The 26,746-nt window shown below is 33.2% G+C and overlaps 1 protein-coding gene across 3 annotated transcripts in view; it reads left to right on the top strand.

Annotated features, from left to right (window-relative positions):
* Positions 1–26,004, top strand: part of LRRCC1 (leucine rich repeat and coiled-coil centrosomal protein 1) — a 36,747-nt gene extending 10,743 nt beyond the window's left edge. For 2 of the 3 annotated variants that reach the window (XM_079901756.1, XM_079901758.1), the window contains 13 exons: positions 4,226–4,422; positions 4,698–4,845; positions 5,798–5,946; positions 11,539–11,743; positions 12,258–12,397; positions 13,824–14,025; positions 14,566–14,751; positions 15,504–15,678; positions 16,541–16,704; positions 19,331–19,539; positions 19,632–19,769; positions 22,282–22,417; positions 24,265–26,004. In XM_079901756.1, the coding sequence (XP_079757882.1) occupies positions 4,226–4,422; positions 4,698–4,845; positions 5,798–5,946; positions 11,539–11,743; positions 12,258–12,397; positions 13,824–14,025; positions 14,566–14,751; positions 15,504–15,678; positions 16,541–16,704; positions 19,331–19,539; positions 19,632–19,769; positions 22,282–22,417; positions 24,265–24,387 (2,172 nt within the window). In that variant the 3' untranslated portion in view covers positions 24,388–26,004. The remainder of the gene's footprint in view (positions 1–4,225; positions 4,423–4,697; positions 4,846–5,797; positions 5,947–11,538; positions 11,744–12,257; positions 12,398–13,823; positions 14,026–14,565; positions 14,752–15,503; positions 15,679–16,540; positions 16,705–19,330; positions 19,540–19,631; positions 19,770–22,281; positions 22,418–24,264) is intronic. The other variant, XM_079901757.1, reaches the window with a different exon arrangement.
* Positions 26,005–26,746: the final 742 nt, after the last annotated feature.

The raw sequence follows: 26,746 nt of genomic DNA, 5'->3' as shown, positions 1-26,746 counted from the left end.
TAAGCAGTGTGTTTGTTGGAGAAAAAAATAGTAAAAAAAATGTGCAATAAAATTGCATACAAGCTGACCCACCAGAAACAGTCTATATTTATTGCATTGGTGTGTATGTTTATTTTTTTTCTTTAAAATAGGATTCTATTGTAGTAGTACTGGTAGAAAAAACATACTTTTTTCACTCATTTTCCTTAATGTCCTCCTTCAAATCTTCACTATGTAATTCTTTTGTTGTTCTGCAACAAAGGAATTATTTGTTATTATTTCCACCCACCCACCTTTTATTTCAAGTAAATAGAACTCTTTGGATTCAGTGCTTATTAACATAGAGGATATGTGAGCTACTTTTGGCCTCTACTTTCTCTTCAGTTGTTTCATGGTCAAAGCCACTTCTATAACCTATAGCTAAATGGCAAGTTATTTTATATAATTCCTGCTTCAATTCCTGTTTACAGCAGACCCTTACCAAATAACCTCTGCTTTCTTGAAATACTAATCCTTTTTTACCCCTGCTACTAGTTCTCTGGTTTTTAGAAATTTTGAACTATGTGGTTGATCCGTAATTCCTAGAATTTACTACTATTTGAGTCTCCAACCTTCTCTCTAGCATCCTTGCTCTGACCTATACTGACAGTTGTTTCCTTGAACACTACACCTCCCAGAATGCAACGGATTTTTCCTTTATCCCCTACCTGGACATGGAGGAGAAAGACTGTGGGATAGGCCCAAAAGGCTATTAGTCAAAAGTCAGTTTGACCTAGAAATTTGTAGTTGAATTTTAATATTTAAATTTTTTCTCAAAATGGGGGTGGGTAGTGGAAAATGCTTATGGAATGATTATGGTTCGATGGGTTGTTAATAATCCTGAACTATTGTCTTAGCTATAACATTAGCAATGCTTGATAAACATGAGGTCTACCTTAGGTGGGTGCGTGAATAAGACTATAAGGATTCTGTGTGCCAAAAATCCCTAGAGATTTCAATTTGGGCCACAGAGGTAGATTGTAGTAGAACTGGGACAAGAATGCTGGCAGATGCATTCTTTGACATCATTGATAACATATTACTGAGGTACTAGGCTCTTCATCTCTTCAGGTTTCATCTTCCATCTTAGAATGGCTGACTCTTCTTTCTCAATGTCAGAACTTAGATTTAAGCTTAATAACCTAAATTTGAAGTGAAATTTTCAGCTTCTCTTATGCCATCCTCATTTCATTCTCACAATAACTCAATCAAGTAGATAGAGATTAGTATATCGTTGTTCTTGTTATATAGAAAAGAAACTCAGTTTATTTAAGAGTCCTTTATTTTAGTGAGGCAGAGTTGAACTTCAAACGCAAATGTCCTGATATCCAATCTGGTATTCTTTCCATTGTCATGCTTCTTATTCAGTTAGTGATAATTCTTCCTACTTTATTACTACGAATAGGAGTCTAGCTCTCTGGAGGAAAAAGGATGATTTGTTGCTATGCATATAAAATTGTTTAGGAGAAGGACTTCTTGTTTGTTAACTTACTTGGTATAAAGGGTAAACATACAATTTGAATTTCAGTTGATATATACACTTAAATTATAAGTGAAGTCATAAAGTTACTGAAAATATGCTATAATATAATGATGGTTATTCTTCTTAATTACTGGACTTATAATTGTTACACTGATTTTGAGAATTCTGTCTGTGAAAGGCTGTTTTGTCTTTAAGTTTTCATTTTATCCCCACCATTTTATTATGAACATTTTAAAACTTAGAGCAAATTTAAGAGAATTTCTTAGTGAATTAGCAGGATACCCACCAACTAGATTCCACCATCAACATTTTACTCTACTTATTTCATCATATGTCTATGCATCTACTCATTTATCAAACTATCTTATTTTAGGACACATTTTAAAGTGAATCACACGTATCAGTATACTTCCCCCTAAATACTTAAGCCTGCATATCATATCATTATAGTTCAGTATTTTTTTACAGTTTTTTTACTTTCACTTTTTTTTTTTTTTTACTTTTGATGTAAAATAGAGATGTGTGTATTCCCTGAATTGACAGTACATAGGCCTGTTACCCAAACGTTTATGAAGGTGAGCGTCACTGTCCTAAAATGTTCCCTTGTGCTGCTGCTCACAGGGGTTCCTCTACTGCACTCCCCACCCTCGCCATCACTTTTCTCATTTTTTTTGACTATAGACTATTTAATACTCCTTCCAGAACCTACTATAAGTGGAATCATACAGTGTATATACTCTTTTGTGGAAGGCCTCTTTCACTCAGAATAACCTTGAAATCAGTCCATTATTATGTGTATCAGTAGTTTGTTTTTATCGCTGCGTGGTATTCCATTGTATGGGTATACCACAGTTTATTTTTCCATTATCCCTATTGATATACCACTGGGTTCTTTCCAGGTTTGTGGATAAAACTGCTATGAAATTACAGTACAAGTCTTTTTGTGAACTTAGGTCTTCATTTCTCTTCAGTAAATAGCTAGAACTAGAATTTCTAGATTATAGGGTAGGTGTTTGTTTAGTTATATAAGAAACTGCCAGAGCTTTCCCAAGGTGATTGTTCCATTTTATTCCCACCAACAATGTAAACTGACTGTTCCAGTCGTTCCATATCCTCACCAATGTTTGGTGTTAGCACTGATTTTATTTTAGCCATTCTAGTGGGTGTATACTGATATTCATTGTGACTTTAATTTGCATTTCACTAATGATCAGTGATGTTAAGCACTTTTTCATGTACTTATTGAATCTTTTGTGCAGTGTTCAGAAATTTTGCCCACATTTTTATTGAGTGATTAGTCTATTACTGAGTTATAGGAATTCATTTTATATCTTGAATACTAATGTTTTGTCAAATATATTTTCTCCCAATCTGTGGGTTGCTATTCACTTCCTTAAGGGTCTTTTAATAAGCAGCAGTTTTAATTTTACTGATTTTTATTGTCTAGTTCTATCAGTTGCATGTGAGATGTTAGATTCTTCAACTATGATTGTGGATTTGTCTATTTCTTCCTTTAATTCTCTCAACATTTGCTTGTCATATTTTAAAGCTCTCTTACTAAGCACATACACATTTATGACTACTTTTTCTTCCTATTTAACTGATTCTTTTATCATTATGCAATGTAAATTTATGTTTTCACTCAATTTCGGAATTTTTGGACATCATTGCTTCAAATATTTCTCTGTCCCATTCTCTTTCCTCTTTTTTCAAATTCCATTTAGACCTTTTGAGGTGTCCCACAATCCCCTGATGCTCTGTCGGTTTTATCAACTTTTTTTCTCTGTATTCTTCATATTGAATAAGTCCACTGAACTCTTTTCAGGTTTACATATTCTTTCTTTTATCACCTCATTCTGTATTAGTCCAGCCAGTCAATTTTTACTTTAGACATTGTATTTTTCAGTTGTAAAATTTCCATTTTTTAAAATAATTTTTACTTGTCTGCTGAATTTCCTTTTCATTCATGATAAGCACTTTTTATATCATTGAGCATACTTATGATCACTGTTGTAAAGTTCTTCTCTGCTTATTTGAACATTTAGGTCCTCTCAGGTCTCCACTGATTGTCATTTCTCTTGAGAATAGGTCATATATTCCTGGTTCTTCCTACTGTGAGTAATTTTGGATTTTGTCCTGGACAGTGTGAATATTACTTTGTGGAGAATCGAGATGCTGCTATAGGCCTCCAAAGAGTGTTAATAGTTTTGTTATAGCAAGCATTTAACTTGCTTTGACTAACTGCTGCTTTTTTTTATCCTTTGCTGGGCTTCTTGCAGTCTATTCCATACTATCCTCAGATTCTTCAGACCCAAAAGTTTGTGTGTTTCCCACTTGAGTTTTAAGACTCCCTACGTAGTGCCAATTGTGCTGTTTTCTTAGGATAAAAGCCATAAAGCAGAAACAATCCATTCTGGTCATATTTCCAGGTGTCTACTCTCCTCTAGAATAAGACTACTTTTGTTCACTTTCCAGGATTCCAAGTAGTGTTGTTGTTGTTTTGTTTGTATTTTTCCCCAGTTTGTAATTGTTATCTTGAGAGCATCAACCTCATAGGCGCTTACTTGTGCATACCAGAAGTTGAATCCTTTGTCTTTAATTCCAAACATACCTAGTTTATAAATCTTTAATCTTGTAAAAAGTTATAACATTTTAGAAAATGTCAAATTATGTTCTTTTATACCGAATTAAACTTTTAAAAAACTTTGTTTTTTTTTATTCTAGACTTCTAATTCTTTAATAGATAATGTTCCTGAGAAAGATCTCAGACCAAGAAGAGACACAGATGTGACTTCTGAAAGTGACTGTGGAAACAGAAAAGAATGCAATAGAAAAATTCCTCGAAGATCAAAAATCCCATATTATTCCAAAACTATTCAAACTGTTAAGCGCCACAGTAAAAACAACAATGCTTTTATAAGGTACTTCTTTTAGTTCTAGGAATTCAGATAAGGCACACAGAAGTTACTATTGCTGGCTTCTTTCTTAAAGGTATCTCATGGTAATATTTTTTTTACTATTCTAATGTCAAAAGATTTGACTTTTCAGCCTTGCAGCCTCAAATTTAGTCAGTACTTTCATATAAATTTATAGAAAAGGCTCTCTTTATGCTGGATTGTCATTACCTAAGTTGTGAAAAATAGTTATAAGTATTATACATTTCTTTGAGTTATTTTTTGTGGTTTTTTCTTTGCAGTTGTAATCGTAAAATGAAACCACCTTTCTTTAAAGAATTACACATAAGATCATCTTTAGTGAACAATAATATATTAGAAGAATCAGAAAAGCAGAAGACTGAAATAATTAAAGTAAACAACGGTAGCTCAGAAAATGCCACTTACCGGGTATGATTTAAGAGATTAAGAAAAAATTGGATATGAATAATCTTATTTTTAAATTCGAAGTTAGTCCCAGAAAAACTATGCATGTTTTTATGAGCAAAAAAATATTTTGTGTAATTTTATTGGGGGTTGCGGTTGGGTTATTTTCCCCTTCCTGATTTCCAGATTTTGTGTAATGTTACTATTTTTGTAATTTTTAAAGGAATGGAAATTACACATTTATTTAAGATCAGATTTCAGTGAAATCATTTTGTTGTATGCTTGTGGAGGAGAAAACATGTCTGAATTTTTGAATTCTTCCTAAAGCAGTGGTTCCTAACTTATGAGTCTCAGACTCCTTTAAATATCTAAGGAAATCTATGGGTTTTTGCAGAGAAACTTCCTTAGAGAAACTCATAAAATGTTGTATATAATTTCAGGGTATTCATGGGCTCTCCTGAAACCCAGTTTTGGACCCATGGATTCCAGATTAAGAGGCATTCAAGAATTTTAAAATTCTTCAATATTTTCCTTAATCATTCACATGTTGTTAAGAATTTTTAGCATACATTGATTTATTTTATATTTTTTATTAACTTACCCTTATTTTACTATGAACAACTGGTTATACTTAGGATTGTAATGTGCACTATTCTTCCAATAGTATGATTACTTTTTGAAACAGTTCACACCTTTCATGCTATTGGTTTTGTCTCCTTATTCTTAGGTATAAAGGCCTTAATATTTAGAAAATAATAAAAATCATTATGACAATAATAATAGCAGCTAACATCTATTGAGTGGATATTTTGTGCCAGACACTGTTCTGCATGCTTTACTTCCATTCTTTTGGTTAATTCTCACCACAGCCCTTTGAATTAGATGCTCTTATTCCTACATTATAAATGAGAAAATTGAGGCAGTGAGAGGTTAGGTAACTTTTCCAATTTCACATAACAATATTGTTTTCTTTCAGGCACTAGTTGAGGAACTAGATCAAGAGAGAGAGAAGAGATGGAAAGCTGAACAAACTGAAAAGAAACTTATGGATTATATTGATGAACTGCATAAACATGCAAATGAAAAAAAAGATATTCATAGCCTGGCTCTTCTTACTACAGATAGGTAAGGGGAAAGTCTGTAAACCTTAAGTTATCTCATAGCACAAAGAATGCTGAACTTGGAAACTAGCTGTAGTATGATAAAAAAAAAACTATGCATATGGTTTTAGTTTGAACTAATTTAAAGATTTAGGGCTTTGTCAGTTTTTTACATTAACAAAGGATTCAGGATATTAATTTGAGCCCTCAAGCTGGGAGATGTCAGATCGATAAAAAAAAAGTATTATAAGTGAAAAACAGGAAGAGTGTAGAGCTGGGATTGGCAGACTTTTTCTGTAAAGGACGGGGCTTGGCACATTTTTTCTTTAGGCATTCTGGGTCATAATCAGTCTCTGTTGCATATTCTTCTCAACAATGGGCTTCAGTACCAGATAACCCAAGTTTCTTAATTCTAATGTTTTCATTCCATCTTATTCCATTTCCCGTTTTATCTTTTTTTTCTGTAGTAAATTATGTAATACAGGATTGTCTTATTCCAAGATGTGCGAATACCAAACGGTTTTCTGAAATAACAATAACTTTTTTCTTCTGTTTCCTATAGGCAATTATTTCAAAAGTTATGCTTTTCCTTAAAAGGTTATAAGATTTTTTCCATGGGATTCCTTTCAATTTTTATCTCTTCTCCTTGAATGAGCACCGGGTTTCTAGACTTGGTGTTTGCCAACAAATAGGGCTTAGGAAGTTGCTCTTGGTTTCATTTCTTAGCTGCTTATATAGTAGATAATTCCCTTCCTACAATCTTCATTCATTAGTAAGTTGATGTACACGGCTCCCAGCCCAATTCCCAGGTTCTTTTAAGCATTTAACTAGTAAAGTTGTGTGGTACTGATGTGGTATTTTCTACCCCTCACTACCTGATTCTCTGATTCTTTGTACTTATGGAATATAAGGAAAATTACAATACCAAACGTGTTCCATGAAAACCTCTGTAATTACGCAAGCTACGATGCTTTGTGCTATTACTAGCCAAACCACCACTACCCACCAATTTCTTGCCTTATACAAGACAGTGCTGGACAGGGGTAAAGGAACAGAATGGATAAAATAACTGTCCTCTGACCATCTCAGAAGAAACAGCACTTTTGTTTGCAGTAGGTGCATAGGTAGCCAACATAGTTTAATGATAGATTTATAGAGACTGTGTGACTCAATGAGTCACAGTCATAGAATGAAAGAGAGGGTATATCTTTTTTTTTTTTAATCCAGAAAGATACAAGGCAAAGCCTGAGTGTTCTAAGAGCTGTTATTATTTTAAGTTAGTTCCATTTGCCTTATTGTTGAAATTCCTCCCTGATTTTGGCACTATGTTTTCTCTTGTTTAGAGTCATATGTATATGAATTTTTGTTTTATTCTGTTTTGTAGGTATTATCTAGTGGAATATTAGAGGAAGTTATGTCTGGGGTTGCTAGCCAAATTCTATTTTAATTGGAAAGCTTTGGACACACCTCATCTTTATCCTTCTTTAACCTCTTTGCTGTTGTGCCATGTTCCCTGTGTTACATATTTGTTGTTCTCTTGGAAATTCATCTTCAATCTTTTCTGATTCTTTTTTCATTTATACCCCAAATGTTTTTTGGGGATTAGATCCTCACCAATCTTCATATTCCCTTATGTGACTTGGTAGGGACTCTGTTTTCCTCATACCTACGGCAGGGTCTAGCATCTAGGTACCATGCTGTGAATATATATTATCTCAAAAAGTGAATCTTCTTTACTATGCTTTTAATACCTAACCAATAAGCTCCCAAACCTTTTATCTGTTTTATAGGCCTCCTTGATTAACAAATTGTTCATCTAATCATCTACTAAAAATTTCTTGTCTACATTGCTTGTAAGTGTCTTAAGATCAGCATGTCCTTAGGTTGACTTTTTCCTGCTCCCTTATTCTGTATTCTTTGTTCTAATAAATGGTGTTCCAGTCAGCCACCAAAGCTAGAAATTTCAGAATGATTTTTTTTGCTTCCTTTCTCTTTCTCAAACTTCATAACCAGTTGGTATTGATACTGTCTTCATTCTGCTTAAACGGTGTTGAACTATCTCCTCTCTGTCCCCAGACGGTTGCATCAGTTTAGGCCCTTATCTCTTGATTAGAGGATTTCTCTAATTTTACTGATCGGTAGCTTCTCTGCCCCTTCCACCATATGGTCCACAGAATAAAGTCCAATATTCTTTCATATAACATACCAAACCAGAGTTGACAGAGTGAACAAAGGAAGACCAGTTTGGAGACGACTCTCAAAGGCAAGAGGACAAGAATTGGAGAAATGACTGTAGTATAGAAGCTGATGAGTGTAGGGATTTTTCTCAATTATGGCTTGGCAATTATAGTAGGTACACATTGGAGTGGCTGCCTAGCTCAGAAATTCCTTTATGAGGCTATGTCTTTGCTATTCGTTGTCCCCTTTTCAAACACTTGACTTCTGTTCTGTCATGAACTGCCTCTCTGCCTATAATATTGGTTAAGAGGTGAGCCCCTGGCCTTAGCCCACATGGCCACAGTGACCGCTGCATGGAGTGGGCATATGAACCAAATTGGACTAACCAAAGCCTTTCCCAGAGCTCAGTTCTAAGTTGAGCTAGAGAAAGGTAACCTTTTCTGTTTGGTTGTCACTGCTGTCAGAGATGTTTATAGCCTTTCCCATCTCCCTGGCATGTTACAAAGAAGCCTGCCATTGGAAAAACTGAAACCAGCCTGTAGGGAATCAGAGAGAGGGACCTGATGGTATTCATATCCTTGGTTTCAGCTGTGCCTCGGAATAGTGCCACCCCAGCCCCTGAATTGGTTATGTGGGTCAATAAATTCTCCTTTCTTACTGAAACTAGTTAAAGAGTTTTTAGTCAAAAGGCTCTAAGTAACACAGAGGTAGTATAGTACTAGGATATAATACTTAGTGTCTGGGGAAGATACAGGGAAGTCAGAGTTGACTTCAGGTATCTGTTCAGGTATTGCTTCTCTCCTGTAGCTTTCTTTATAAATGCATCAGTGTCCCCTCTGCTAGATATTAAGCTCCTTGAAGACCAGGCTGTATCTTATTCATCTTGCTTGCTTTTAAGCTGATATCTAGCACAATGCCTGAAAAAATGTGTTTTGTAGTTTTGCTGTTGAATAGTAAAGTTCACATAAGATAAAGTTTCATTAATTTATTTTTTTTCTCAATCTCAATATTTTATTTTTCAGCTTTGTTGAGGTATAACTGACAAATAAAAATTGTATATATTTAAGATGTTTTGTTATACATTGTGAAGTCATTACCACAGTCAAGCCAATTAATATATCCTTCACCTCATACAGTTGTTTTTTTGTGTGTTGAGAATACTTAATATCTACTTGCTTAGAAAATTTCAAGTATACAATGCATTACTTTTAACTTTAGTCACCATGTTGTACATTAGGTCTCTGGAACTTACTCATAACTGAAAGCTTGTACCCTGTGGCCAACATTCCCCCCACTCCTGACCCTTGGTCGCCACTATTCTACTCTCTGTTTCTATGAGTTCAACTTTTTTTTTTAATATTTATTTATTTATTTTGGCTGTGCCAAGTCTTAGTTGTGGCACGCGGGATCTTTAGTTGCATCATGCGGACTCTTAGTTGCAGCATGCATGCAGTATCTAGTTCCCCAACCAGGGATCGAACCTGGGCCTTCTGCATTGGGAGTGTGGAGTTTTACCCACTAGACCACCGGGGAAGTCCCATGAGTTCAACTTTTTTTAGATCCCACATATAAGTGATATCACCAGTTTTTTCACTTAGCATAATCTCCTCCACGTTCATCCGTTTTGTCACAAATGGCCAGATTTCATTCTTTATTAGGCTGACTAATATGGCATTTATTTATTTATAACCTTTTCATCCATTCATCCATTAATAGACATTTAGGTTGATTCCATATCTCGATACTGCAAATAATGCTGCAATGTAGATGGGAATGCAGGTTTCTCTTTGAGATACTGGTTTCACTTCCTTTGGATATATACCCAGAATTGGGATTGGTGGATCCCACTTTTATGGTAGTTCTGTTTTTTAATTTTTTGAAGAACCTCCATGCTATTTTCCATAATGGCTGCACCAGTTTAAATTCTCACCAACAGTGTATAAGGCCTCCCTTTTCTCCATATCCTCACTAAGACTTGTTATCTTCTGACTTTTGGATAATAGCCATCCTAACAGGTGTGAGGTAATACCTCACTGTGGTTTTGATTTGCATTTTCTTGATGAATAGTGGCATTGAACATGTTTTTTATACTTTTTGGCCATTTGTGTATTTTTGGACAAATGTCTGTTCAGGGGTTTTGCCTATTTTAAAATTGGTTTATTTGTGGTTTCTCTGCTTTTGAGTTGTATGAATTCTTTACATATTTTGGATATTATCCCATTATCATATATATGGTTTGCAAATATTTTTTCCCATTTGTCATGTTGCCTTTTTAGTTTCTTGATTGTTTCCTTTGCTGTGCAGAAACTTTTTATTTTGATGTAGTCCTACTTGTTTATTTTTGCTTTTCTTGTTCATGCTTTTGGTGTCCCCATGGAAAAATCATTTCCGAGATCAATATCATGGAGTTTCCTTCTATGTTTTCTTCTAGGAGTTTTATGGTTTCAGGTCTTATGTCTATGTTCTTAACCCAGTTCGTGTTGATTTTTGTGTATGGTGTAAGATAAGACCCAATTTCATTTTTTTTCATGTAGATATCCAGTTTTCCCCATACCATTTATTGAAGAGACTGTCCTTTCTCCACTATATATTCTTAGGGTCTTTGTTGAAAATTAGTTGACCATATATGTGTGGGTTTATTTCTAGGTTTTCTATTCTGTTCCATTGGTCAATGTGTCTGGTTTTGTGCCAGTGCCATACTGTTTTAGTTACTACAGCTTTGTGCTTTTTTTTTAATTTTTATTGGAGTATAGTTGCTTTACAATGTTGTGTTAGTTTCTGCTGTGCAGCAAAGTGAATCAGTTATACATATACATATATCCACTCTTCTTTAGGTTTCCTGCCCATTTAGGTCACCACAGAGCACCGAGTAGAGTTCCCTGTGCTAAACAGTAGGTTCTCATTAGTTATCTATTTTATACATAGTAGTATATATATGTAAATCCCAGTCTCCCAATTTGTCTCACCCCACCCCCCTTGGTAACCATAAGTTTGTTCTCTACATCTGTGACTATTTCTGCTTTGCCAATAAGTTCATCTGTACCATTTTTCTAGATTCCACATATAAGCAATATTATACGATATTTGTTTTTCTCTTTCTGACTTAAGTTCACTCTGTATGACAATCTCTGGGTCTGTCCATGTTTCTGTAAATGGCACTATTTCATTCCTTTTTATGGCTGAGTAATATTCCACTGTATATATGTACTACATCTTCTTAGATAAAGTTTCATTGATTTATGTAAAATGTTTTCCCTCTTGGCCCAATGCTAGTTTCAGGGATGGGCGAAAGGCGTACTGTTTTTCAACGTTTTTTATCTAAGGAGAATTTGGAACATACTTCAAATCTTCCTCTCTACTGTAACTTTTAATGTTTAGTACAGTTTTTATCTTTCTATATGTGTAATATACTTAAAGCAACGTTTGATTTATGCTTTAGGCTAAAGGAAATTATTTTTAAAGAGAGAAATTCCAAACTACAACTCGAAATTATGGTTCACAGGCTTCAAAATGAAATTAAAAAACTAACTGTTGAATTAATTAAAGCAAGAGATCAACAAGAGGATCACGTTAGACACTTAAGAACCCTGGAAAAAGCATTAGAAAAAAAGGAGAGACAAAAAAGGCAACAGCAAGCAGCACAGGTATTTCTCTATTTTACTCTCAGTCCCATGAATTAACACATTCATAGCTTCTGTCCTGAAACAAATTATGTCATTATATAGTAAACATAAAGGATGTTAAGCTGAACGCAAAAATTAGTTTAAATGTGCCTGTAATTTAACCTATGGAATCATTTCTTCAATTAGGGCTGCCAACATTCACAAAGCAGAGTTGGTGGAAATGCTGCAGGTTGTTAGCCTTGTGTTTAAGAGCCAGTTTTTAAATGTCTCCTTGGGGTACTTGGAGACTTTTAATTTTCATGCCTTCTGAATGGAAATTTTCAATAAAGTCTGTGGTGAAATAAGAGTTAATGCTAATGTGTTTGATGCTTCTAAGACTACACTTTATGAGACCATAGCATTTAATAAATTTTGAAAATCAACTTAGTCCCTAGGTCCTATTATTTAGAAGGCACTTGTCTTTGGGCAACTGACATTAAAATAGAAGCAGAGGAGATTATTATCTAAATACTGTAATGGTGTGTATTTTACTCAGATGCGACTTATCCAAGAGGTGGAACTCAAAGCCATAGCTGCTGATAGAGAAATAAACTTACTTAGAACTTCTCTTCATCAAGAAAAGGAACACGTGCAACAACTTCATGAACTTCTTGCATTGAAAGAACAAGAACACAGGTAAATGAAATATGTATATTTTAGGAAAATATGGACATTTAAAAATAGGAAAAAGTTATTTGGTTTTACCCCCTGCCCCTGCCAAGACTAGACAGTGATTGAGCAGTGGTGAAGTCTGGCACAGTTAGCTCATGGAGAATGACAGTTAGCTCTAGTATGCTTTAGAATCAATCTTAGAGTTAGAACTAGTAGCTTAAAAACAAATCAGTAACTTTATTGAGGTTGAGGTATGGGCTTATAGCAATGAAGCTCATTTTCCATTTCTCTAAGCCCAACTAAAAATTGATCATTGTAATATAGAGAAAGCTGTTTTAATTGACTTCCAAGTAACTACTTGTTAAATTATCAATATTCTTTATCCCTTTGAAGCAGGGTTCAACAAACTTTCTCTGTGAAGGTCCAGATAGAAAATATCAATATTTTAGGCTTTTCAGGTATCTATCTCTGAATAGATACCACAAAGCTATCTCTTTGTACCACAAAAGTAACCATACACAGCACATAAATGAATGGGCATGGTTGTGTTTCAGTAAAAGTTTACTTCCCCACAAGAAGGACAGCAGGCCAGATTTGGTCTATGGGCTGTAGTTTGCCAACACCTGCTTTTTAAAGTCCACAGTAATTTAAGCACATTCAGCTAGTTATCTGCTTACTACCAGTTGAATTGTATGATTGCCATGAGTTAATTGTGTTTGTTCTCAGGCCTGTTTTGGTTTTGTCCTTGTATAAATCAAATTTTAATATATAAATTAAATTTTGATGCTCTGGGGAAAATTGTCATCATATATGTGGTCAAGACAACTATAAAAGATTGGGGGGCAAATAATCACAAAAATCTAAAAATTGGCACTTAATTTTCTTTTCAGATATCTTTTAACTTGTTCTAGTTTAAAGAAACCAAAACCAGAAGTAATGGGTTTTGTTTTATGAGTTTGATTTATTCAAGAAAAATAATGGAGAACTCTGAAGAATGAATTCACATTGAAATTAAAAAACTGGCCCTATATTAAAAGATTGGTGAAATTTCACACATAACTGTTGTTTTCAATTAACCAGCCACCAGGACCAGTCAGACTGTATTTATTTTATGTCAAAGACTCAACCAAAGTAGAAGATGCAGTGAGACAGAACCTGACTTCTGTGAATGCACCCAAAGAATTTTAGAAACCATAAAATGATTCTGAACTATCTCAGTGAAGTTAAGATTTGGCATACTCCTCTTATCCCTGTCACCACCGAATACGCAATCAAAACTCATATTCTTTCTGTATCTACCATCCTATCCCTAGTTTTCTGTGTGTGAAAGTGAGGAGCTGATCTTTAGCAATAGGGAATATAGAACATTTAATAACTATTTAAAAGACCTTTAAAGTTTTTCTTTCTAGATAAACAGCATCCTGTGATTTTTATTTGTTTTTCATCCCAGGAAAGACCTTGAAACAAGGGAGTTTTTTAGTGAAGCTGAGTTCCAGGAAGCCTTAGCTAAAGAAGTTGCTAAAGAAGAGAGAAAACATGAACAAGTTATAAAAGAATACCAAGACAAAATTGATGCATTAAACCAACAGTATATGGATTTAGAAAATGAATTCCGTATTGCTTTAACTGTTGAAGCCAGAAGATTTAAAGATGTAAGAATGGCGTCTAGCTTTTTATTGAAAACAGAATCAACAAGATATGGTTTGATAAGACTACGTTTTAGAATTCTAGCTCTATTTGCATGTTGGCTATATGATCTTAACCAAATTACTTAAATTCTTAGAGCCTTATTTTTTCACATAAATAATAGCTAATCTTCAGTGCTATTGCCAAAGCTAAGTGAGGTTATAAATGGTCAAGTAAAGAGAGCACGAATAGGAATTAGGAAACCTGAATTCTCTATTACTATAGAGCAGGGATTGGCAAACTAAAGTCTCCAGGCTCTATTAATAAAGTTTTATTAGAACAGAGTCATGCCCACTTGTTTACATAGTATCTGTGGCTGCTTTTATGTTATAATAGCAGGGTTGAGGACTTACAACACAAACACGTATCGCCTGGCTAGCCTGCAAAGCCAATTATCTGTCAGTTTTATTCTGATTCTAAAAATGAAAGAAGTAAGCTGTTTCCAGAAACAGGTATTTTCCAAATATTTGCAGAACTGCTATTTATAATGCAATTTTGAAATATAGGTTAAAGATGGTTTTGAAAATGTTGCAACTGAATTAGCAAAGAGCAAGAATGCTCTTGTTTGGGCTCAACGAAAAGAAAATGAATCTTCCTCTTTAATTAAAGATCTAACCAGTATGGTGAAGGAACAAAAAACAAAACTGGCAGAAGTTTCTAAATTGAAACAGGAAACAGCAACAAATTTACAGGTAAGACATTGTAACATTATATTTCCTTTTTAATTTTTTATGTCATTTTCTCAAGAATATTGTGATGATTTGAGGAAGTACACAATTATGAACTAGATAACACTACTTATATATTCTTAACGTGTGTGAAAAGTAATATAATTAGGAGATAAACCATGATTGCACAGATTGTATTGCTTACACTAAAATAGTATTTAAGTAAAATACGTGAATTAATTTTAAGAAGCATACTAAGTAAATGTACCAGTTTTACAGTGATACAGGTGGTTGAAGTTTGGGAAATACATGAATTGTTGATATATTAATTTTGTGGTAGTGGTTGTTTTTACATATACCTAACTATAATAATTTTTTAATTACTTTATTTCTATAGTCTCAATTTTAAATATTAGTGGTATTTTGCCCAAAAGGACTCACTTTCTATAAGTAACCTTTAGACTATTGATATAAATATTGAATATTTGGTGAGAAATTTTGAGTATTACATGTGTAGTTGCTCTTTTAAGATATTAAATAAAATTCAGAGCATTTAAAGGAGTAGGCTCTTAAAATTTGACTTTTTATTTCATGACCTACATTTATCTTTAGTTAATAAAATTTAAACATTTTTTGATGTAAAATTTAGGAACATTTACTTTGTATTTGCTTAAATAGCATTTTTTCTCATTATAAAATGCAAAAAGAAAATAAAGAAACACTTAAATATAATAATTACTTTGCATTTTTTTCCAATGTGTTTTGGTGGTATACAGAATCAAATCAACACACTTGAAATTTTAAGTGAAGATGACAAGCAGAAGAGTATTCAAATAGAACTTCTCAAGCATGAAAAAATGCAGCTTATTTCCGAACTAGCAGCCAAGGAATCGCTAATTTATGGTTTAAGGACAGAAAGAAAAGTATGGGGACATGAGTTGGCACAACAGGGTAAAATTCTCAATTTTCAAAGGGAAAAAATAGCCCATTCTGCTAATCCAACAAATCTGGGTATTAGAAAAGGAAGGGCTTAACTCTGCCTAGACATACCAAGAAAGAAGGTGACACTGTATATGAAAGGAGAAGTAGTCATTTGCCAGTCAAACAGGAATGAAATTATACTTAGGAATTGGGAAGTAGTTTATTACACCTGTTATGAAGTTATAGCTCTGATTTTTTTGCTGTTGGTTTTCTTCCCCACTATAATTTGATTACGTTTCTGAACAGGTATACATTTCTTTCTTATCTAGTGATTTTAAATTATTTGTACATATGCAGCATTCATTTTTTTTTAGCTAAAAATGTTGCTAACATTTATGTTGTTATATGTGGAGAAATGTGAAATCGTTTATGAATGAAAACCACTTTAGGTTCAGATAAACTTACCTTCAGTCTCATTCCCTTTCCAGTCACCATAAGGCAAGAGATATACACCATTTTAAGGCATTCTTAGAGACTTCACAAATTATGAATAGTAGGTGTTGGCCTAAATGGAACATTGTTCATTTGTCCATTCCATATAGAAATCTATAATATGATTTTGTTTGGACAGCATAACATGACCCATTAAATATTTCATGTCTGAGTTACTTGTTCATGATTTGTGGTTTTAGGTTCTCAAATAGCCACAGTTGTTTAGAAGGCCTTTTTGTTCTTTTCCCCTTTCCTCTTCATATTGTACTACTATATATTTTGTTTCTTTATTCAGCTTTTCTTTTAATTTACTATATTATACATTGTAAAATTAGATGTTCATAAAATATAAATTCTCCAAGGTCTTTTTAAGTTTTTACTGATGATGTTTGTTTCTTAGAATCTTCTCTAGCCCAAAATCATGGGAGACTAGAGGCTCAAATTGAAAGTTTGTGTAAGGAGAATGAATCTCTGCGAAAGGCAAGTGAACGTGATAATGACACATTAAGAATTAAGTGCAAAATCGTAGAAGACCAAACTGAAACCATTGGAAAATTAAAAGAAGTAAGTTTGACATTTTATTATAGGAAAAGAACATGTGGAAAGTTTGAAAAATCTGTGGATCATAGTATAATAATAAATATTTGTCTCAGTGCATCCCAGCTGTTACGGAATTTAAGACATATTATCATGTTTTTTCTTTTATGTTTGCCTCTTCGCTTTTAAAAGTTATATATGACATTTATTTATTAACTTATTAACTTGAAATTACTTTTACCTCAAAATTTTACGGAAAATGTTATTATGGCCCTTTGAAATAATTGGAAGTAGTGGGTCCATAAAGGGTTAGGAACCACAAAAACAAATATTTTATTTAAACTTTTCATTGTTTAGTATCTTCCAATATTGCTAATTCACATTTCGAAATTATGACAGAACCTGCTATCCTATATTTTAAAGTATCTGAATAGAAAGAATGTAAAAGATTCTTGCTTGTTCCCAAGGGAAACCGTTTTTACCCTTTTCTTCAATATGGCCTATCTTAAGAGAGAATACTAACAGGATCACTTGTTTCAAAGTATCTTACATGAAAATTTCCAGAGAAATATTCTGAAAGTTAACTTGAACAGTGAATCAAATTTGAACTCCAAAATTTTCTTCTAGAGATTATCTTTAAGGTATAAAAATAGCTGAGAAAGGGTTTTTAAGAAACTTGTGAGATTATCACCCATAAAGTTAGGAACTCATTCTTTACAGTAATTATAACTACCTAAGATTTGATTTTTTTTTCCCTTAGTCATTTTTAGGAAACTCCTTGAGAACTTAACTTCGTCAAGTACAGAAAATAAAGAAACATATTTATCACCATGTTACTATATCCATAGCTAGATTTAGGCTGTGAATGATTTAACTGTATAACCCTAAACAATTATACTTGTTTTCTGGTTTTGCATGAAACCAGAATTTCAATTATATCTGTCATACATGCCAAGCTACACTGAAAATTATTTAAATTTTTTAGCAGTGAGCATTTTTTCTTGTTTTAAAAATCTATACTTGGTATATAATACTTGTGGTTGACATAACTGCTTCCACGGTAAGACTACTGCTTATTAATCTCTGAGCGGAGTTTTGGAGGGAAATGACTAGAAATGAATAAATAGTGGAGCCAAAAAACAGATGACTTTTAGTCTTAGATTTTTGGTTAAAAAAAAAAGTTTTCAGATTTTCAACTCATCATTTTTCTTTTCACAACTTAGTACATTTACTTTAAAGAACACTGTATCAGTCTCAAAGATATGAGCATTAATGGTACATTCCATCTAATCACAGAACATACAGAGATAGCTAGGCATAATTTCTTTTAGCAGTAAATTCATCATAGCTAATAACTTGAAGGGATAATGACCTAATCTGCAAAATTTGGAGTTCAATGTTTTCAGTTAAGTAGATCCTGTAGTTAGCTTCTGACTATGGAAATTAGAAACAAATCTTTTGAGATTTGGTTTCCTCCTGTGTATTATTTTGGTACTTTTAAGTATGGATCACAAAATTCTCTGATGCTACAATGTTATTCTTTTTATTAATGGGGTTTTTCATAAGAATCTTCTATAGCTTTTGTGGATTCCTAATATAATGTGTCAAGACTGCTCTCCTCTAAGTACTTACTTAAGTATTACTCAAGTACGAGAGTTGTGAGGAGAAAATAAACAATTCATGCCTTTTATGCAAATGTTATCAAGACTAGAAGACTACCTGATATCTTTGCTTAGAATTTTTAGATATATAACACACTGAGGAATTGAACCACATTTTTTAAAATAGTGATGAATTCATGCCTAAATTAGCCTTGTTCAGTATTTGTTTGTTTGCCTCCATCTTCTTCCCAAAAGGGAAAAAAAGACAAGGTGGGGCAGGGGAAACAGGGTAAAACAAAAACTGCCAATTTCATCTTTTCTCACTTTCAGAGACTGATATCAGTAGTTGGTGTTATAGCAGGGCTGTTCCTGCCTCCAGGCATACCCCCTTAAAGCAAACATGTTCATTGAAGTAAATAACCCATATAAGGCCTAATACCTGCAAACACTTAACAGTGCCTAAGGCGGTCTTGAGCTTTCATTATCCTCTGATTTGTAATATGCAAATAGAGGATAAAGTATGACTCACAGTATAGAAGATATAATAAAGGAAGTTTGGGGGGATGTAGAGCCTATTTTCATGTGACATTGTAATAGTGATGAAATCATACTTTATTTTAAAGTATTTGCTCATCCTAATGCAGAAGATGCTTGTTAGCATAGTAGAAATAGCATTTTAATTTGTATCATACATGAACAGTGAACATAAGTCTTTGCTGTATTCCATGTTAATTGAAATTTTCATTGCACAGTTTTCTTTTCCTTCTACTCCCTCTGTGTGGTTGGTAGTTACTAACTTAATGAAATAAAAAGTGTAAATAGTGCATCTTTCTTAGTGGCAGTTAAAACATAGTAGTAGTGCTATTCCTTATTGATTGTGATTTTTAAAATGTTTTGTAAATCTTTTCTAAAACATTCTTTGTTCAATTTATTTTTTAATCTATAGTTTTTATAACTTTAAACCATATTGAATTAATTAGGAAATGAGACATTCAAGATTAATAAAAATAATTATTTTTTTAAATAATGATTTTTTTTCTGTAAAAATGAAGTGTTTACAGGAAAGAGAGGAACAAATCAAAATATTACACGAAAAGATCACTGAAATACAAAAATGTACCCAAGAACAGCTTGATGAAAAATCTTCACAACTGGATGAAATAATTGAGAAACTAGAAAGACACAATGAAAGAAAAGAAAAACTAAAACAGCAGTTGAAAGTAAAGGAATTAGAACTTGAAGAAATTAGAAAAGCTTACAGGTATTTTACGAATTTCCTTTTGAGAAATTACGTGTGGCTTAATAATTTCATATAACCAATTTTATTTTTTAAATTATTTCTTCTCATATTAGTACACTTAATCAGAAGTGGCATGATAAAGGAGAGCTTCTGTGTCATCTTGAAATGCAAGTAAAAGAAGTGAAAGAAAACTTTGAAAACAAAGAAAGGAAACTTAAAGCAGAAAGAGACAAAAGTATTGAACTGCAAAAGTAAGGATTAAGTCCTAAAGTATGTGGGATATCTTTAAACATAAAACTGAATTGGGATGGGTGGGTTGTGTAGGACAGCGGGGGGATGGGGGTGAGGAGGGTAAAAACATGCTGGACATAGGTATTTGCCAAGTACTTTATTTCCATTCCATCTATAAAATGATTATAATAGTTCCTACTTTAATGTTTGATGTGAGGTTTAAACTTTATATATATGTGTATTTATGTATATATATATGGTTTGTATGGGTTATTTAGCATTTAAATAGTGCCTGACACATAGTAATTTCTGTATAAATATTTCATTTTTATTACTGTAATTATTATTTTCAAACTCTGTTTGAATGAAAGCAGCAAGTGATATTTTTGGCTGTTGTATGTGGAGTTTAGAGGAGGAAATCACTGACTACCAGGGACAGTGAGCTCCTGAAGAAGCTAAAACAGATTTAGGTAGCAGTTGGCCTGCACCAGCTGAGGATAAGAGTTGATTTTAAAGAAGGGGAAGGAAATGTATACATATATGCCATTGTTTTATGGATTTTATAAAATACTCTAGAGGAAATGAGGGTTTTACCTTGTAAGCTGTATAACTAGACTTGTTAAAATAATTTACAAAGTTGACTGCCTTAAAAATTAGGTAGCATGGTTTAGTGACCAGTGCTCATGTCAAGATACAGAATGGCATAGATAACATGGCATATAGGTAGCCCAAAAATCTCATATAGAGAGAGAGAGGTTCCCATTATATCAAGTCTAATAGAACCTGGAAATTTGATTTCTCATATTTTAATTCTTTGAAAAGGTGTTATTTTACTCCCCAGAAAGTTTTGATTGATAATACAGTCATTTGTTTATTTGCTAATGGACCCTGTTCCACTTTGCTTTACAACCAAGCACTAATACAGAGACCTTGACTTGGAACCTATTGCAGTTTTCTTTCCTGCTGGTCACAGCTTTGCAGTTTGGAGTCCTTTTGATCCTAAAAGAAACAATCATTTCATATAACTAGCAGTTCCTAAACTTAATAAAAATCATAAAGCCTGACAGTTTTTAGAATCTCTTATATTGCATTGTTTATCATGTCTTTAAGAGCAAAACAATAAAGGCCTGATTTTATACATTAATGCTTTTATGACTAAGATTGATAATATGATTTTTAATTTAATGGAATTTTAATAAAATAAGTAAATTATTGTTCATAAGAATAGATTTTATTTGCATAGTTTCTTATAATGTATAAATTGATTTTTTTCTTATATCTTATTTTGAACCCAGCAATAATTTTGTGAGGTTGGCTGAACAGGCAGGACTATTGTGTTTTATAGTTGACAAACTTTAAACACAGAGTTTGTGACTCACCCTTAGTCACATAGCTACCAACTGTTGCAACTGGGAATAAAAAAAAAAGACTTTTGATTCATGGTCCTGATGCTGAAAACTCATCCCCTGTACACTGGTGCCGAATCAAGTCTCAGAGACAGAGTTCGGGTGAAATAGAGAAGAATGGCTTTATTGCTTTGCTGGGCAAAGGGGGACACAACAGGCTTGTGCCTCAAAAAACTGTGTCCCAGCCTGAGAAGTGAGGAGTTTTATAGCAATGGTTCAAGGGTGGAGCGGCTAATAAGGATCAGGGTGTGTGCAGTGCCTGCACTCCTTTAATCTGGCCTCAGGTGGTCTCCCGATGAGCTTCTCTGGTTCCTTTAATCTGGTGTCAGGTGGTCTTCTCCCTAGTCTCTGCATCCCCTCCCTTCCCTCATTAGCAACTGTTTGAATCTGCCCTTTGGAACTCAGGGAAGGTCATGGAGGCTGGAGTCTATTCCCTACAAACAAGAAATGGGGACACAGAAAGGCTTCCATGCCCAGGAGCCCCACAGGGTCTTGCTTGGTTTCAGTCCCAATGTTCAATCCACTATTACAATGGGCTGTGCCAAAACCAGGAAGTTTGTTCATTATGGACTTAACGTTTTTAATAAAATTATTCATACTTAATATAAAGGAATGGGTATTTGGCCTATAAGAAACTTTTAGCACTAAAATTTTGTGAATACTGTTTATAATTTATTAACATAGGGTTTTACCCATTAAGCATTAACATAGGGAAGTCAGACATATATGCTTACAAACTTGAACCTTCCTCAAATTATTATCAACCTTCCTCAAATTATTATCACACTGCTAATACATGGAGGAAAAAAAGATTGATAGTAGCATCTAAGAAGGTGCTTATAAACCATATTCTTAGACTCAAAATAAATGAGAACCAATGTACTCTAACTTTCAGAGGGTAATAGTGTAACAAACTTCCATTGATGTTACCTAACTCTATTCTGTTACTAAGATTCTGTTGGATGGTGAACTACTTATATCTTTAGTTACCCAAGATAGCCCTTTTCTATTTAATGGAGTTATGCTTCCATTAAAATATGAATGTAAGAGCTTCCATCTAAAAAGACCAAAAACAGCCTAATTTTTATATGTACCAGTAGATATGTGGGTTTGTTTTGTTTTTAAGGGATGCAATAGAAATGCTTCATAGTATGGATGATGCATTTAAAAAACAAGTTGATGCAATTGTTGAAGCTCATCAAGCTGAAATAATACAGCTGGCAAGTGAAAAGCAGAAATGTATCGATTCTGCAAATTTAAAGGTACTGTAAGTAAAATTCACTTTGATAATCAGTATTAAATTGTTATAGCTAAGTAAATTGGATCTTTGACAATGATAAAAGAGAAAAGGAAGCATGATTTAATAACCAAATAGATGTGAAGAAAATTGCCAGTACAATCATGAAGCCAGACCAAAATGTCGGTAATACTTAGATTAGGTGCAGAATATAATTTTAATGAAACCAAGATTATAAGTTTGATTCTGATGTGCACCTGCTCCATGAACTCTGGATAAAAATTTCTGTATCCCTAGCCAATTTCAGCTGGAAGCCCCTTTGGTTACACATAGGCAAGATGAGAATGTGAATGTATTAAATACAATCCATCACTACCTAGGACAAGTTCTCAAGGAGTGTTTTATTATCAGTTAGGGTTCAAAACTATCAAATTTCTCATTTTAATATCATTGACAAAGGAATGGGTTAGGATGATAATAAATCAGAGGCAAACATCAAAATTACCTGCAGAGCTTTTTAATAATACATATGCATGTGCTTCCCCCTCAGACTTTCATTCACTAAGACTGGGATCAGACCCAGGTATTTTTCTCAACAGGTGCTTCTGATATGACCCCTCTGTTAAGATCCACTAGATGAGCAGACAGTTACAAATTTCCATTTTTCCCTGATTTTGAAGTAATAATAAGAAACAGATAAAAGTCTTTAAGACTGGAGATTTATAAATCAGCAACTGGAAAAGGAAAAGAGTTAATAGAAAAGGAAAGTGATACTTCATATATTATAATCAAGGTTGTATAATTAAATGACATTACTATCAGGAGTCTGTGTAACCAGAAAGGGGGATTTAGGTCTTTGGAAATAATCACAATGAATAAGGAAATATAACTTGTTCAAAATTTAGTTCTTTATTTCATTTCAAGTTAACAGATGTTTCAGATATTTTATTTAAAATCTACCGATCGTTGAACAAGAGTACATTAGGTATTACTAAATAAAGTATAAAATTAGGCCTTTAGCTAAAAGGAAAATACTGTGTTTGATTATGGACATCTTGCCAATATGATGTAATATCGAAGGGAGGTGTTTGTTAGAGAATAGAAAAATTTCACCAAAGCTTAAATGCGGTAATCATGAAAAAAAATTGTAAGGCATCACATAGAGGTGATCATTTAAATTAGGAAAAATGTTTTCAAAGGGAAAAAAATTAGGAAGTCTGTATTAGAGATTAGGAAGAGGGAAGTAAACAGAAAGGGATGATGATACTGGTAATACTCTCAGGAATGTTGTATGATAGGAGAGAGTTTCAAGCAGAAATTAATAGTATCAAATACATTGAATCCTAGGAGAATGTAGGTTAACAATAAAATCATAAGATGATCTCTCAAAAATATGGTCATTTATAACCACCACCAGCAATTTTAGAAATGCAGTGTTTAAATTAAAGAGTTTCTTTGGAAACGGAGGTTGTTTCAGTTTTTAAAGTCAAATTCATGATTCAGCATTCATAATCAGCACAGGACAGTGGAAAGATTAAGTCAGAAGACTGGGTATCATCCAAATATGCTCCTGAGAAGCTACACAACTTGAACAAGTTTTCTAAATTATAAAATAGAGTTAAAATAAATTACCATGTGTTAATCACAAGAACCTATGAGAAATAAATGGATAATACACATGTAAGTACTTTGTATACAGTATAACATTTTCCCTATTAGTATTTGAACAAGTTAACATTTTATTAACCTCTGCTTTAAATGGACATCACAAAATACAAAATGTATAAGAATAAATTTTTCACTTTTTTGCATTTTTTAAAATACATTTTCATTAAGAAATGTAAATGTTATAAAATTTATATGTTGATTTAGGTTCATCAAGTTGAAGAAGAAATGCGTGGACTTCTGGAAGAAACATGCAAGAACAAAAAAGCAATGGAAATAAAAATTAAGCAACTTGCTTTTGCTCTAAATCAAATTCAGCAAGAAATGTGATGGTTCTGAGAATGGATTGAATTGAAATGAACCAGCAGACCTATTGTAAAAATGATTAAATATTGTGATAGTAGTAACTGCTATGACTTTGAAATGTCTTTTTCTACACATTTCATTCTGATTATATTTTAAAAGACTTGATCAAGTATTTATTAATTGTATATGTAGGGTTTTTTATAATAAGTTGTTGACAATTATGTGTATTAGAAAAACCTACCAAAATAACTAAACTTAAAACACTTTTTCTTGTTTCTGTGCTGTACATTGTTTGCTAATTACACATTTGCCTATGAGGGAAAGTATTTTAATATTGTTGTTAACCTTACTGTGTTGATGAAGAACTAATTATATTTATTGGTTGTCCTTTAGTTGACATAGCACCATTCTTTTGAAAGGCTCATAAATGTAGCTTAAAAATATTTTAAATCTGTATAAGGGATGTGGTATTTTTAAGAATGCATATGTAAGTATCTCCACATCACTCATAATGACCCCTTTTTATATAATGCATATGACTTTTTCATTAAAGATTACATTTAAGGTTTTATAAACATTGTCTCAAGAGGAACACTACTGTTCTACTGTCATTCTCTCATTTTTCCTTTTTAGTTACTATTTATGAAGAGAATTCTTATTTTGTAACTGGAAACCGTTTTCTTCCATTTCATATCAGTTCACTTATTACTATTTCACTTTTGTCATCTCTTATGTTCCTCTGTATTCAGAACAAAGATCTAAATACTATTCTCCTTACTATTTCTGAAAGAATATAATACCTAATTCTTAACTAATAGCCAGTGAACCAAGTTTTGAAAATTAAATGGAATCAGAAAAAATGTAAAGAGAGGGCCCCATTTTGTTATAGGCAAGATTTATACTGAAATCCGTGGGACATCAAGCATGTCAATATATGTAATGGGAGTCTGTGGAGGAGGGGAGGACATAAGAAATATTGGGGAAAATAATAGCTGAAAACTTCCTAAATTTGATGAAAAAGATTAACCTACAGATTCAAGAACTTCAGTAAAACCCAGGATAAGCACAAAGAGAACCACACCTAGACACTTAAGAGTCAAACTGTTGGGAAAATCTTGAAAGCAGTGAGAAAATATGATTTATTTCATATAAAGAAACAATATAACTAACAGTTGACTTCTCATCAGAAATAATGGAGACCAGAAGTCAGTGAAAGACATATTTTAGGTACAGGAAGAAAAGGAACAGTAAATCAAGAATTCTACATCCAGGGCTCCCCTGGTGGCGCAGTGGTTGAGAGTCCGCCTGCTGATGCAGGGGACACGGATTCGTGTCCCGGTCCGGGAAGATCCCCCACGGAGCAGCTGGGCCCGTGAGCCATGGCCGCTGAGCCTGTGCGTCCGGAGCCTGTGCTCTGCAACGGGAGAGGCCACAACAGTGAGAGGCCCATGTACTGCAAAAAAAACAACAAAAAAAAAGAATTCTACATCCAACAATATTATCCCTCAGAATAAATGCAAAACAAATGAGACTAGAAGCAGTGGGCTGACAGACTACTCAAAAAAAATTAGCTAAGAATCTTATATCCCACAAAACTATCTTTTAAACATGAAACCAAAATAAAGTCATTCCCAGGTAACAGAAAATGTGTTCCTACCAGACCCACCTTACAACAAAGGCTGAAGGAAGTTCTTAAGGCTTCAGATCCTTTCAGAAGGTGACCCTAGAGAGTAATTTGAATACACATGAGAAGAAAAAAACACCAGTAAAGGTAATTATAAAAGAATATAAATACATATTTATTTTCCTTTCATCCCTTAGCTGATTAAAAAAGCAAATATGTAAAACAATGTGTATAATTGTATTATTGGGAGTAAAACAAAATGTAATATTTCTCAATATCAGCACAAAGGTGGGTGAAAGCAAAGCTGTACGGAAGCAAGGAAGTAACAGGAGACAGTAACTTGAAATCATAGGAACAAGTGACACCAGTAATAAATATGAAAATGTAACTATATATATTTGCTCTTCTTAGACTTTAAGTTATATAAAACAACTATAAAAACAGTTGCAATTATAAAATAGATGTAACATATATAACAGAAAGCACAAAAAGAGGAAGAGAATAGAGCTATATAGAAGATTCTATATTTCATTGAAACTGGGTTAGTAAAAATCTGTTGTATATTCTGATAAGGTATGTATAAGCCCTTGTGAAGCCATTAAGGAAGTAACTCAAAATAAATAACTAAAAAATAGAATTAAAATGTTATACTAGAAAATATTTGTGTAATACAAAAGAAGCAGAAGTAAAGCAATAAAGTATAAAGCAATTATTAAATGCAATAAAAAGATATTTAGAAAACAAAAAATGGCAGAAATA

This window comes from Stenella coeruleoalba, assembly GCF_951394435.1.
Source record: "Stenella coeruleoalba genome assembly, chromosome: 17".
Lineage (NCBI taxonomy): Eukaryota > Metazoa > Chordata > Mammalia > Artiodactyla > Delphinidae > Stenella > Stenella coeruleoalba.
This window is presented reverse-complemented; position numbering and strand designations above follow the sequence as displayed.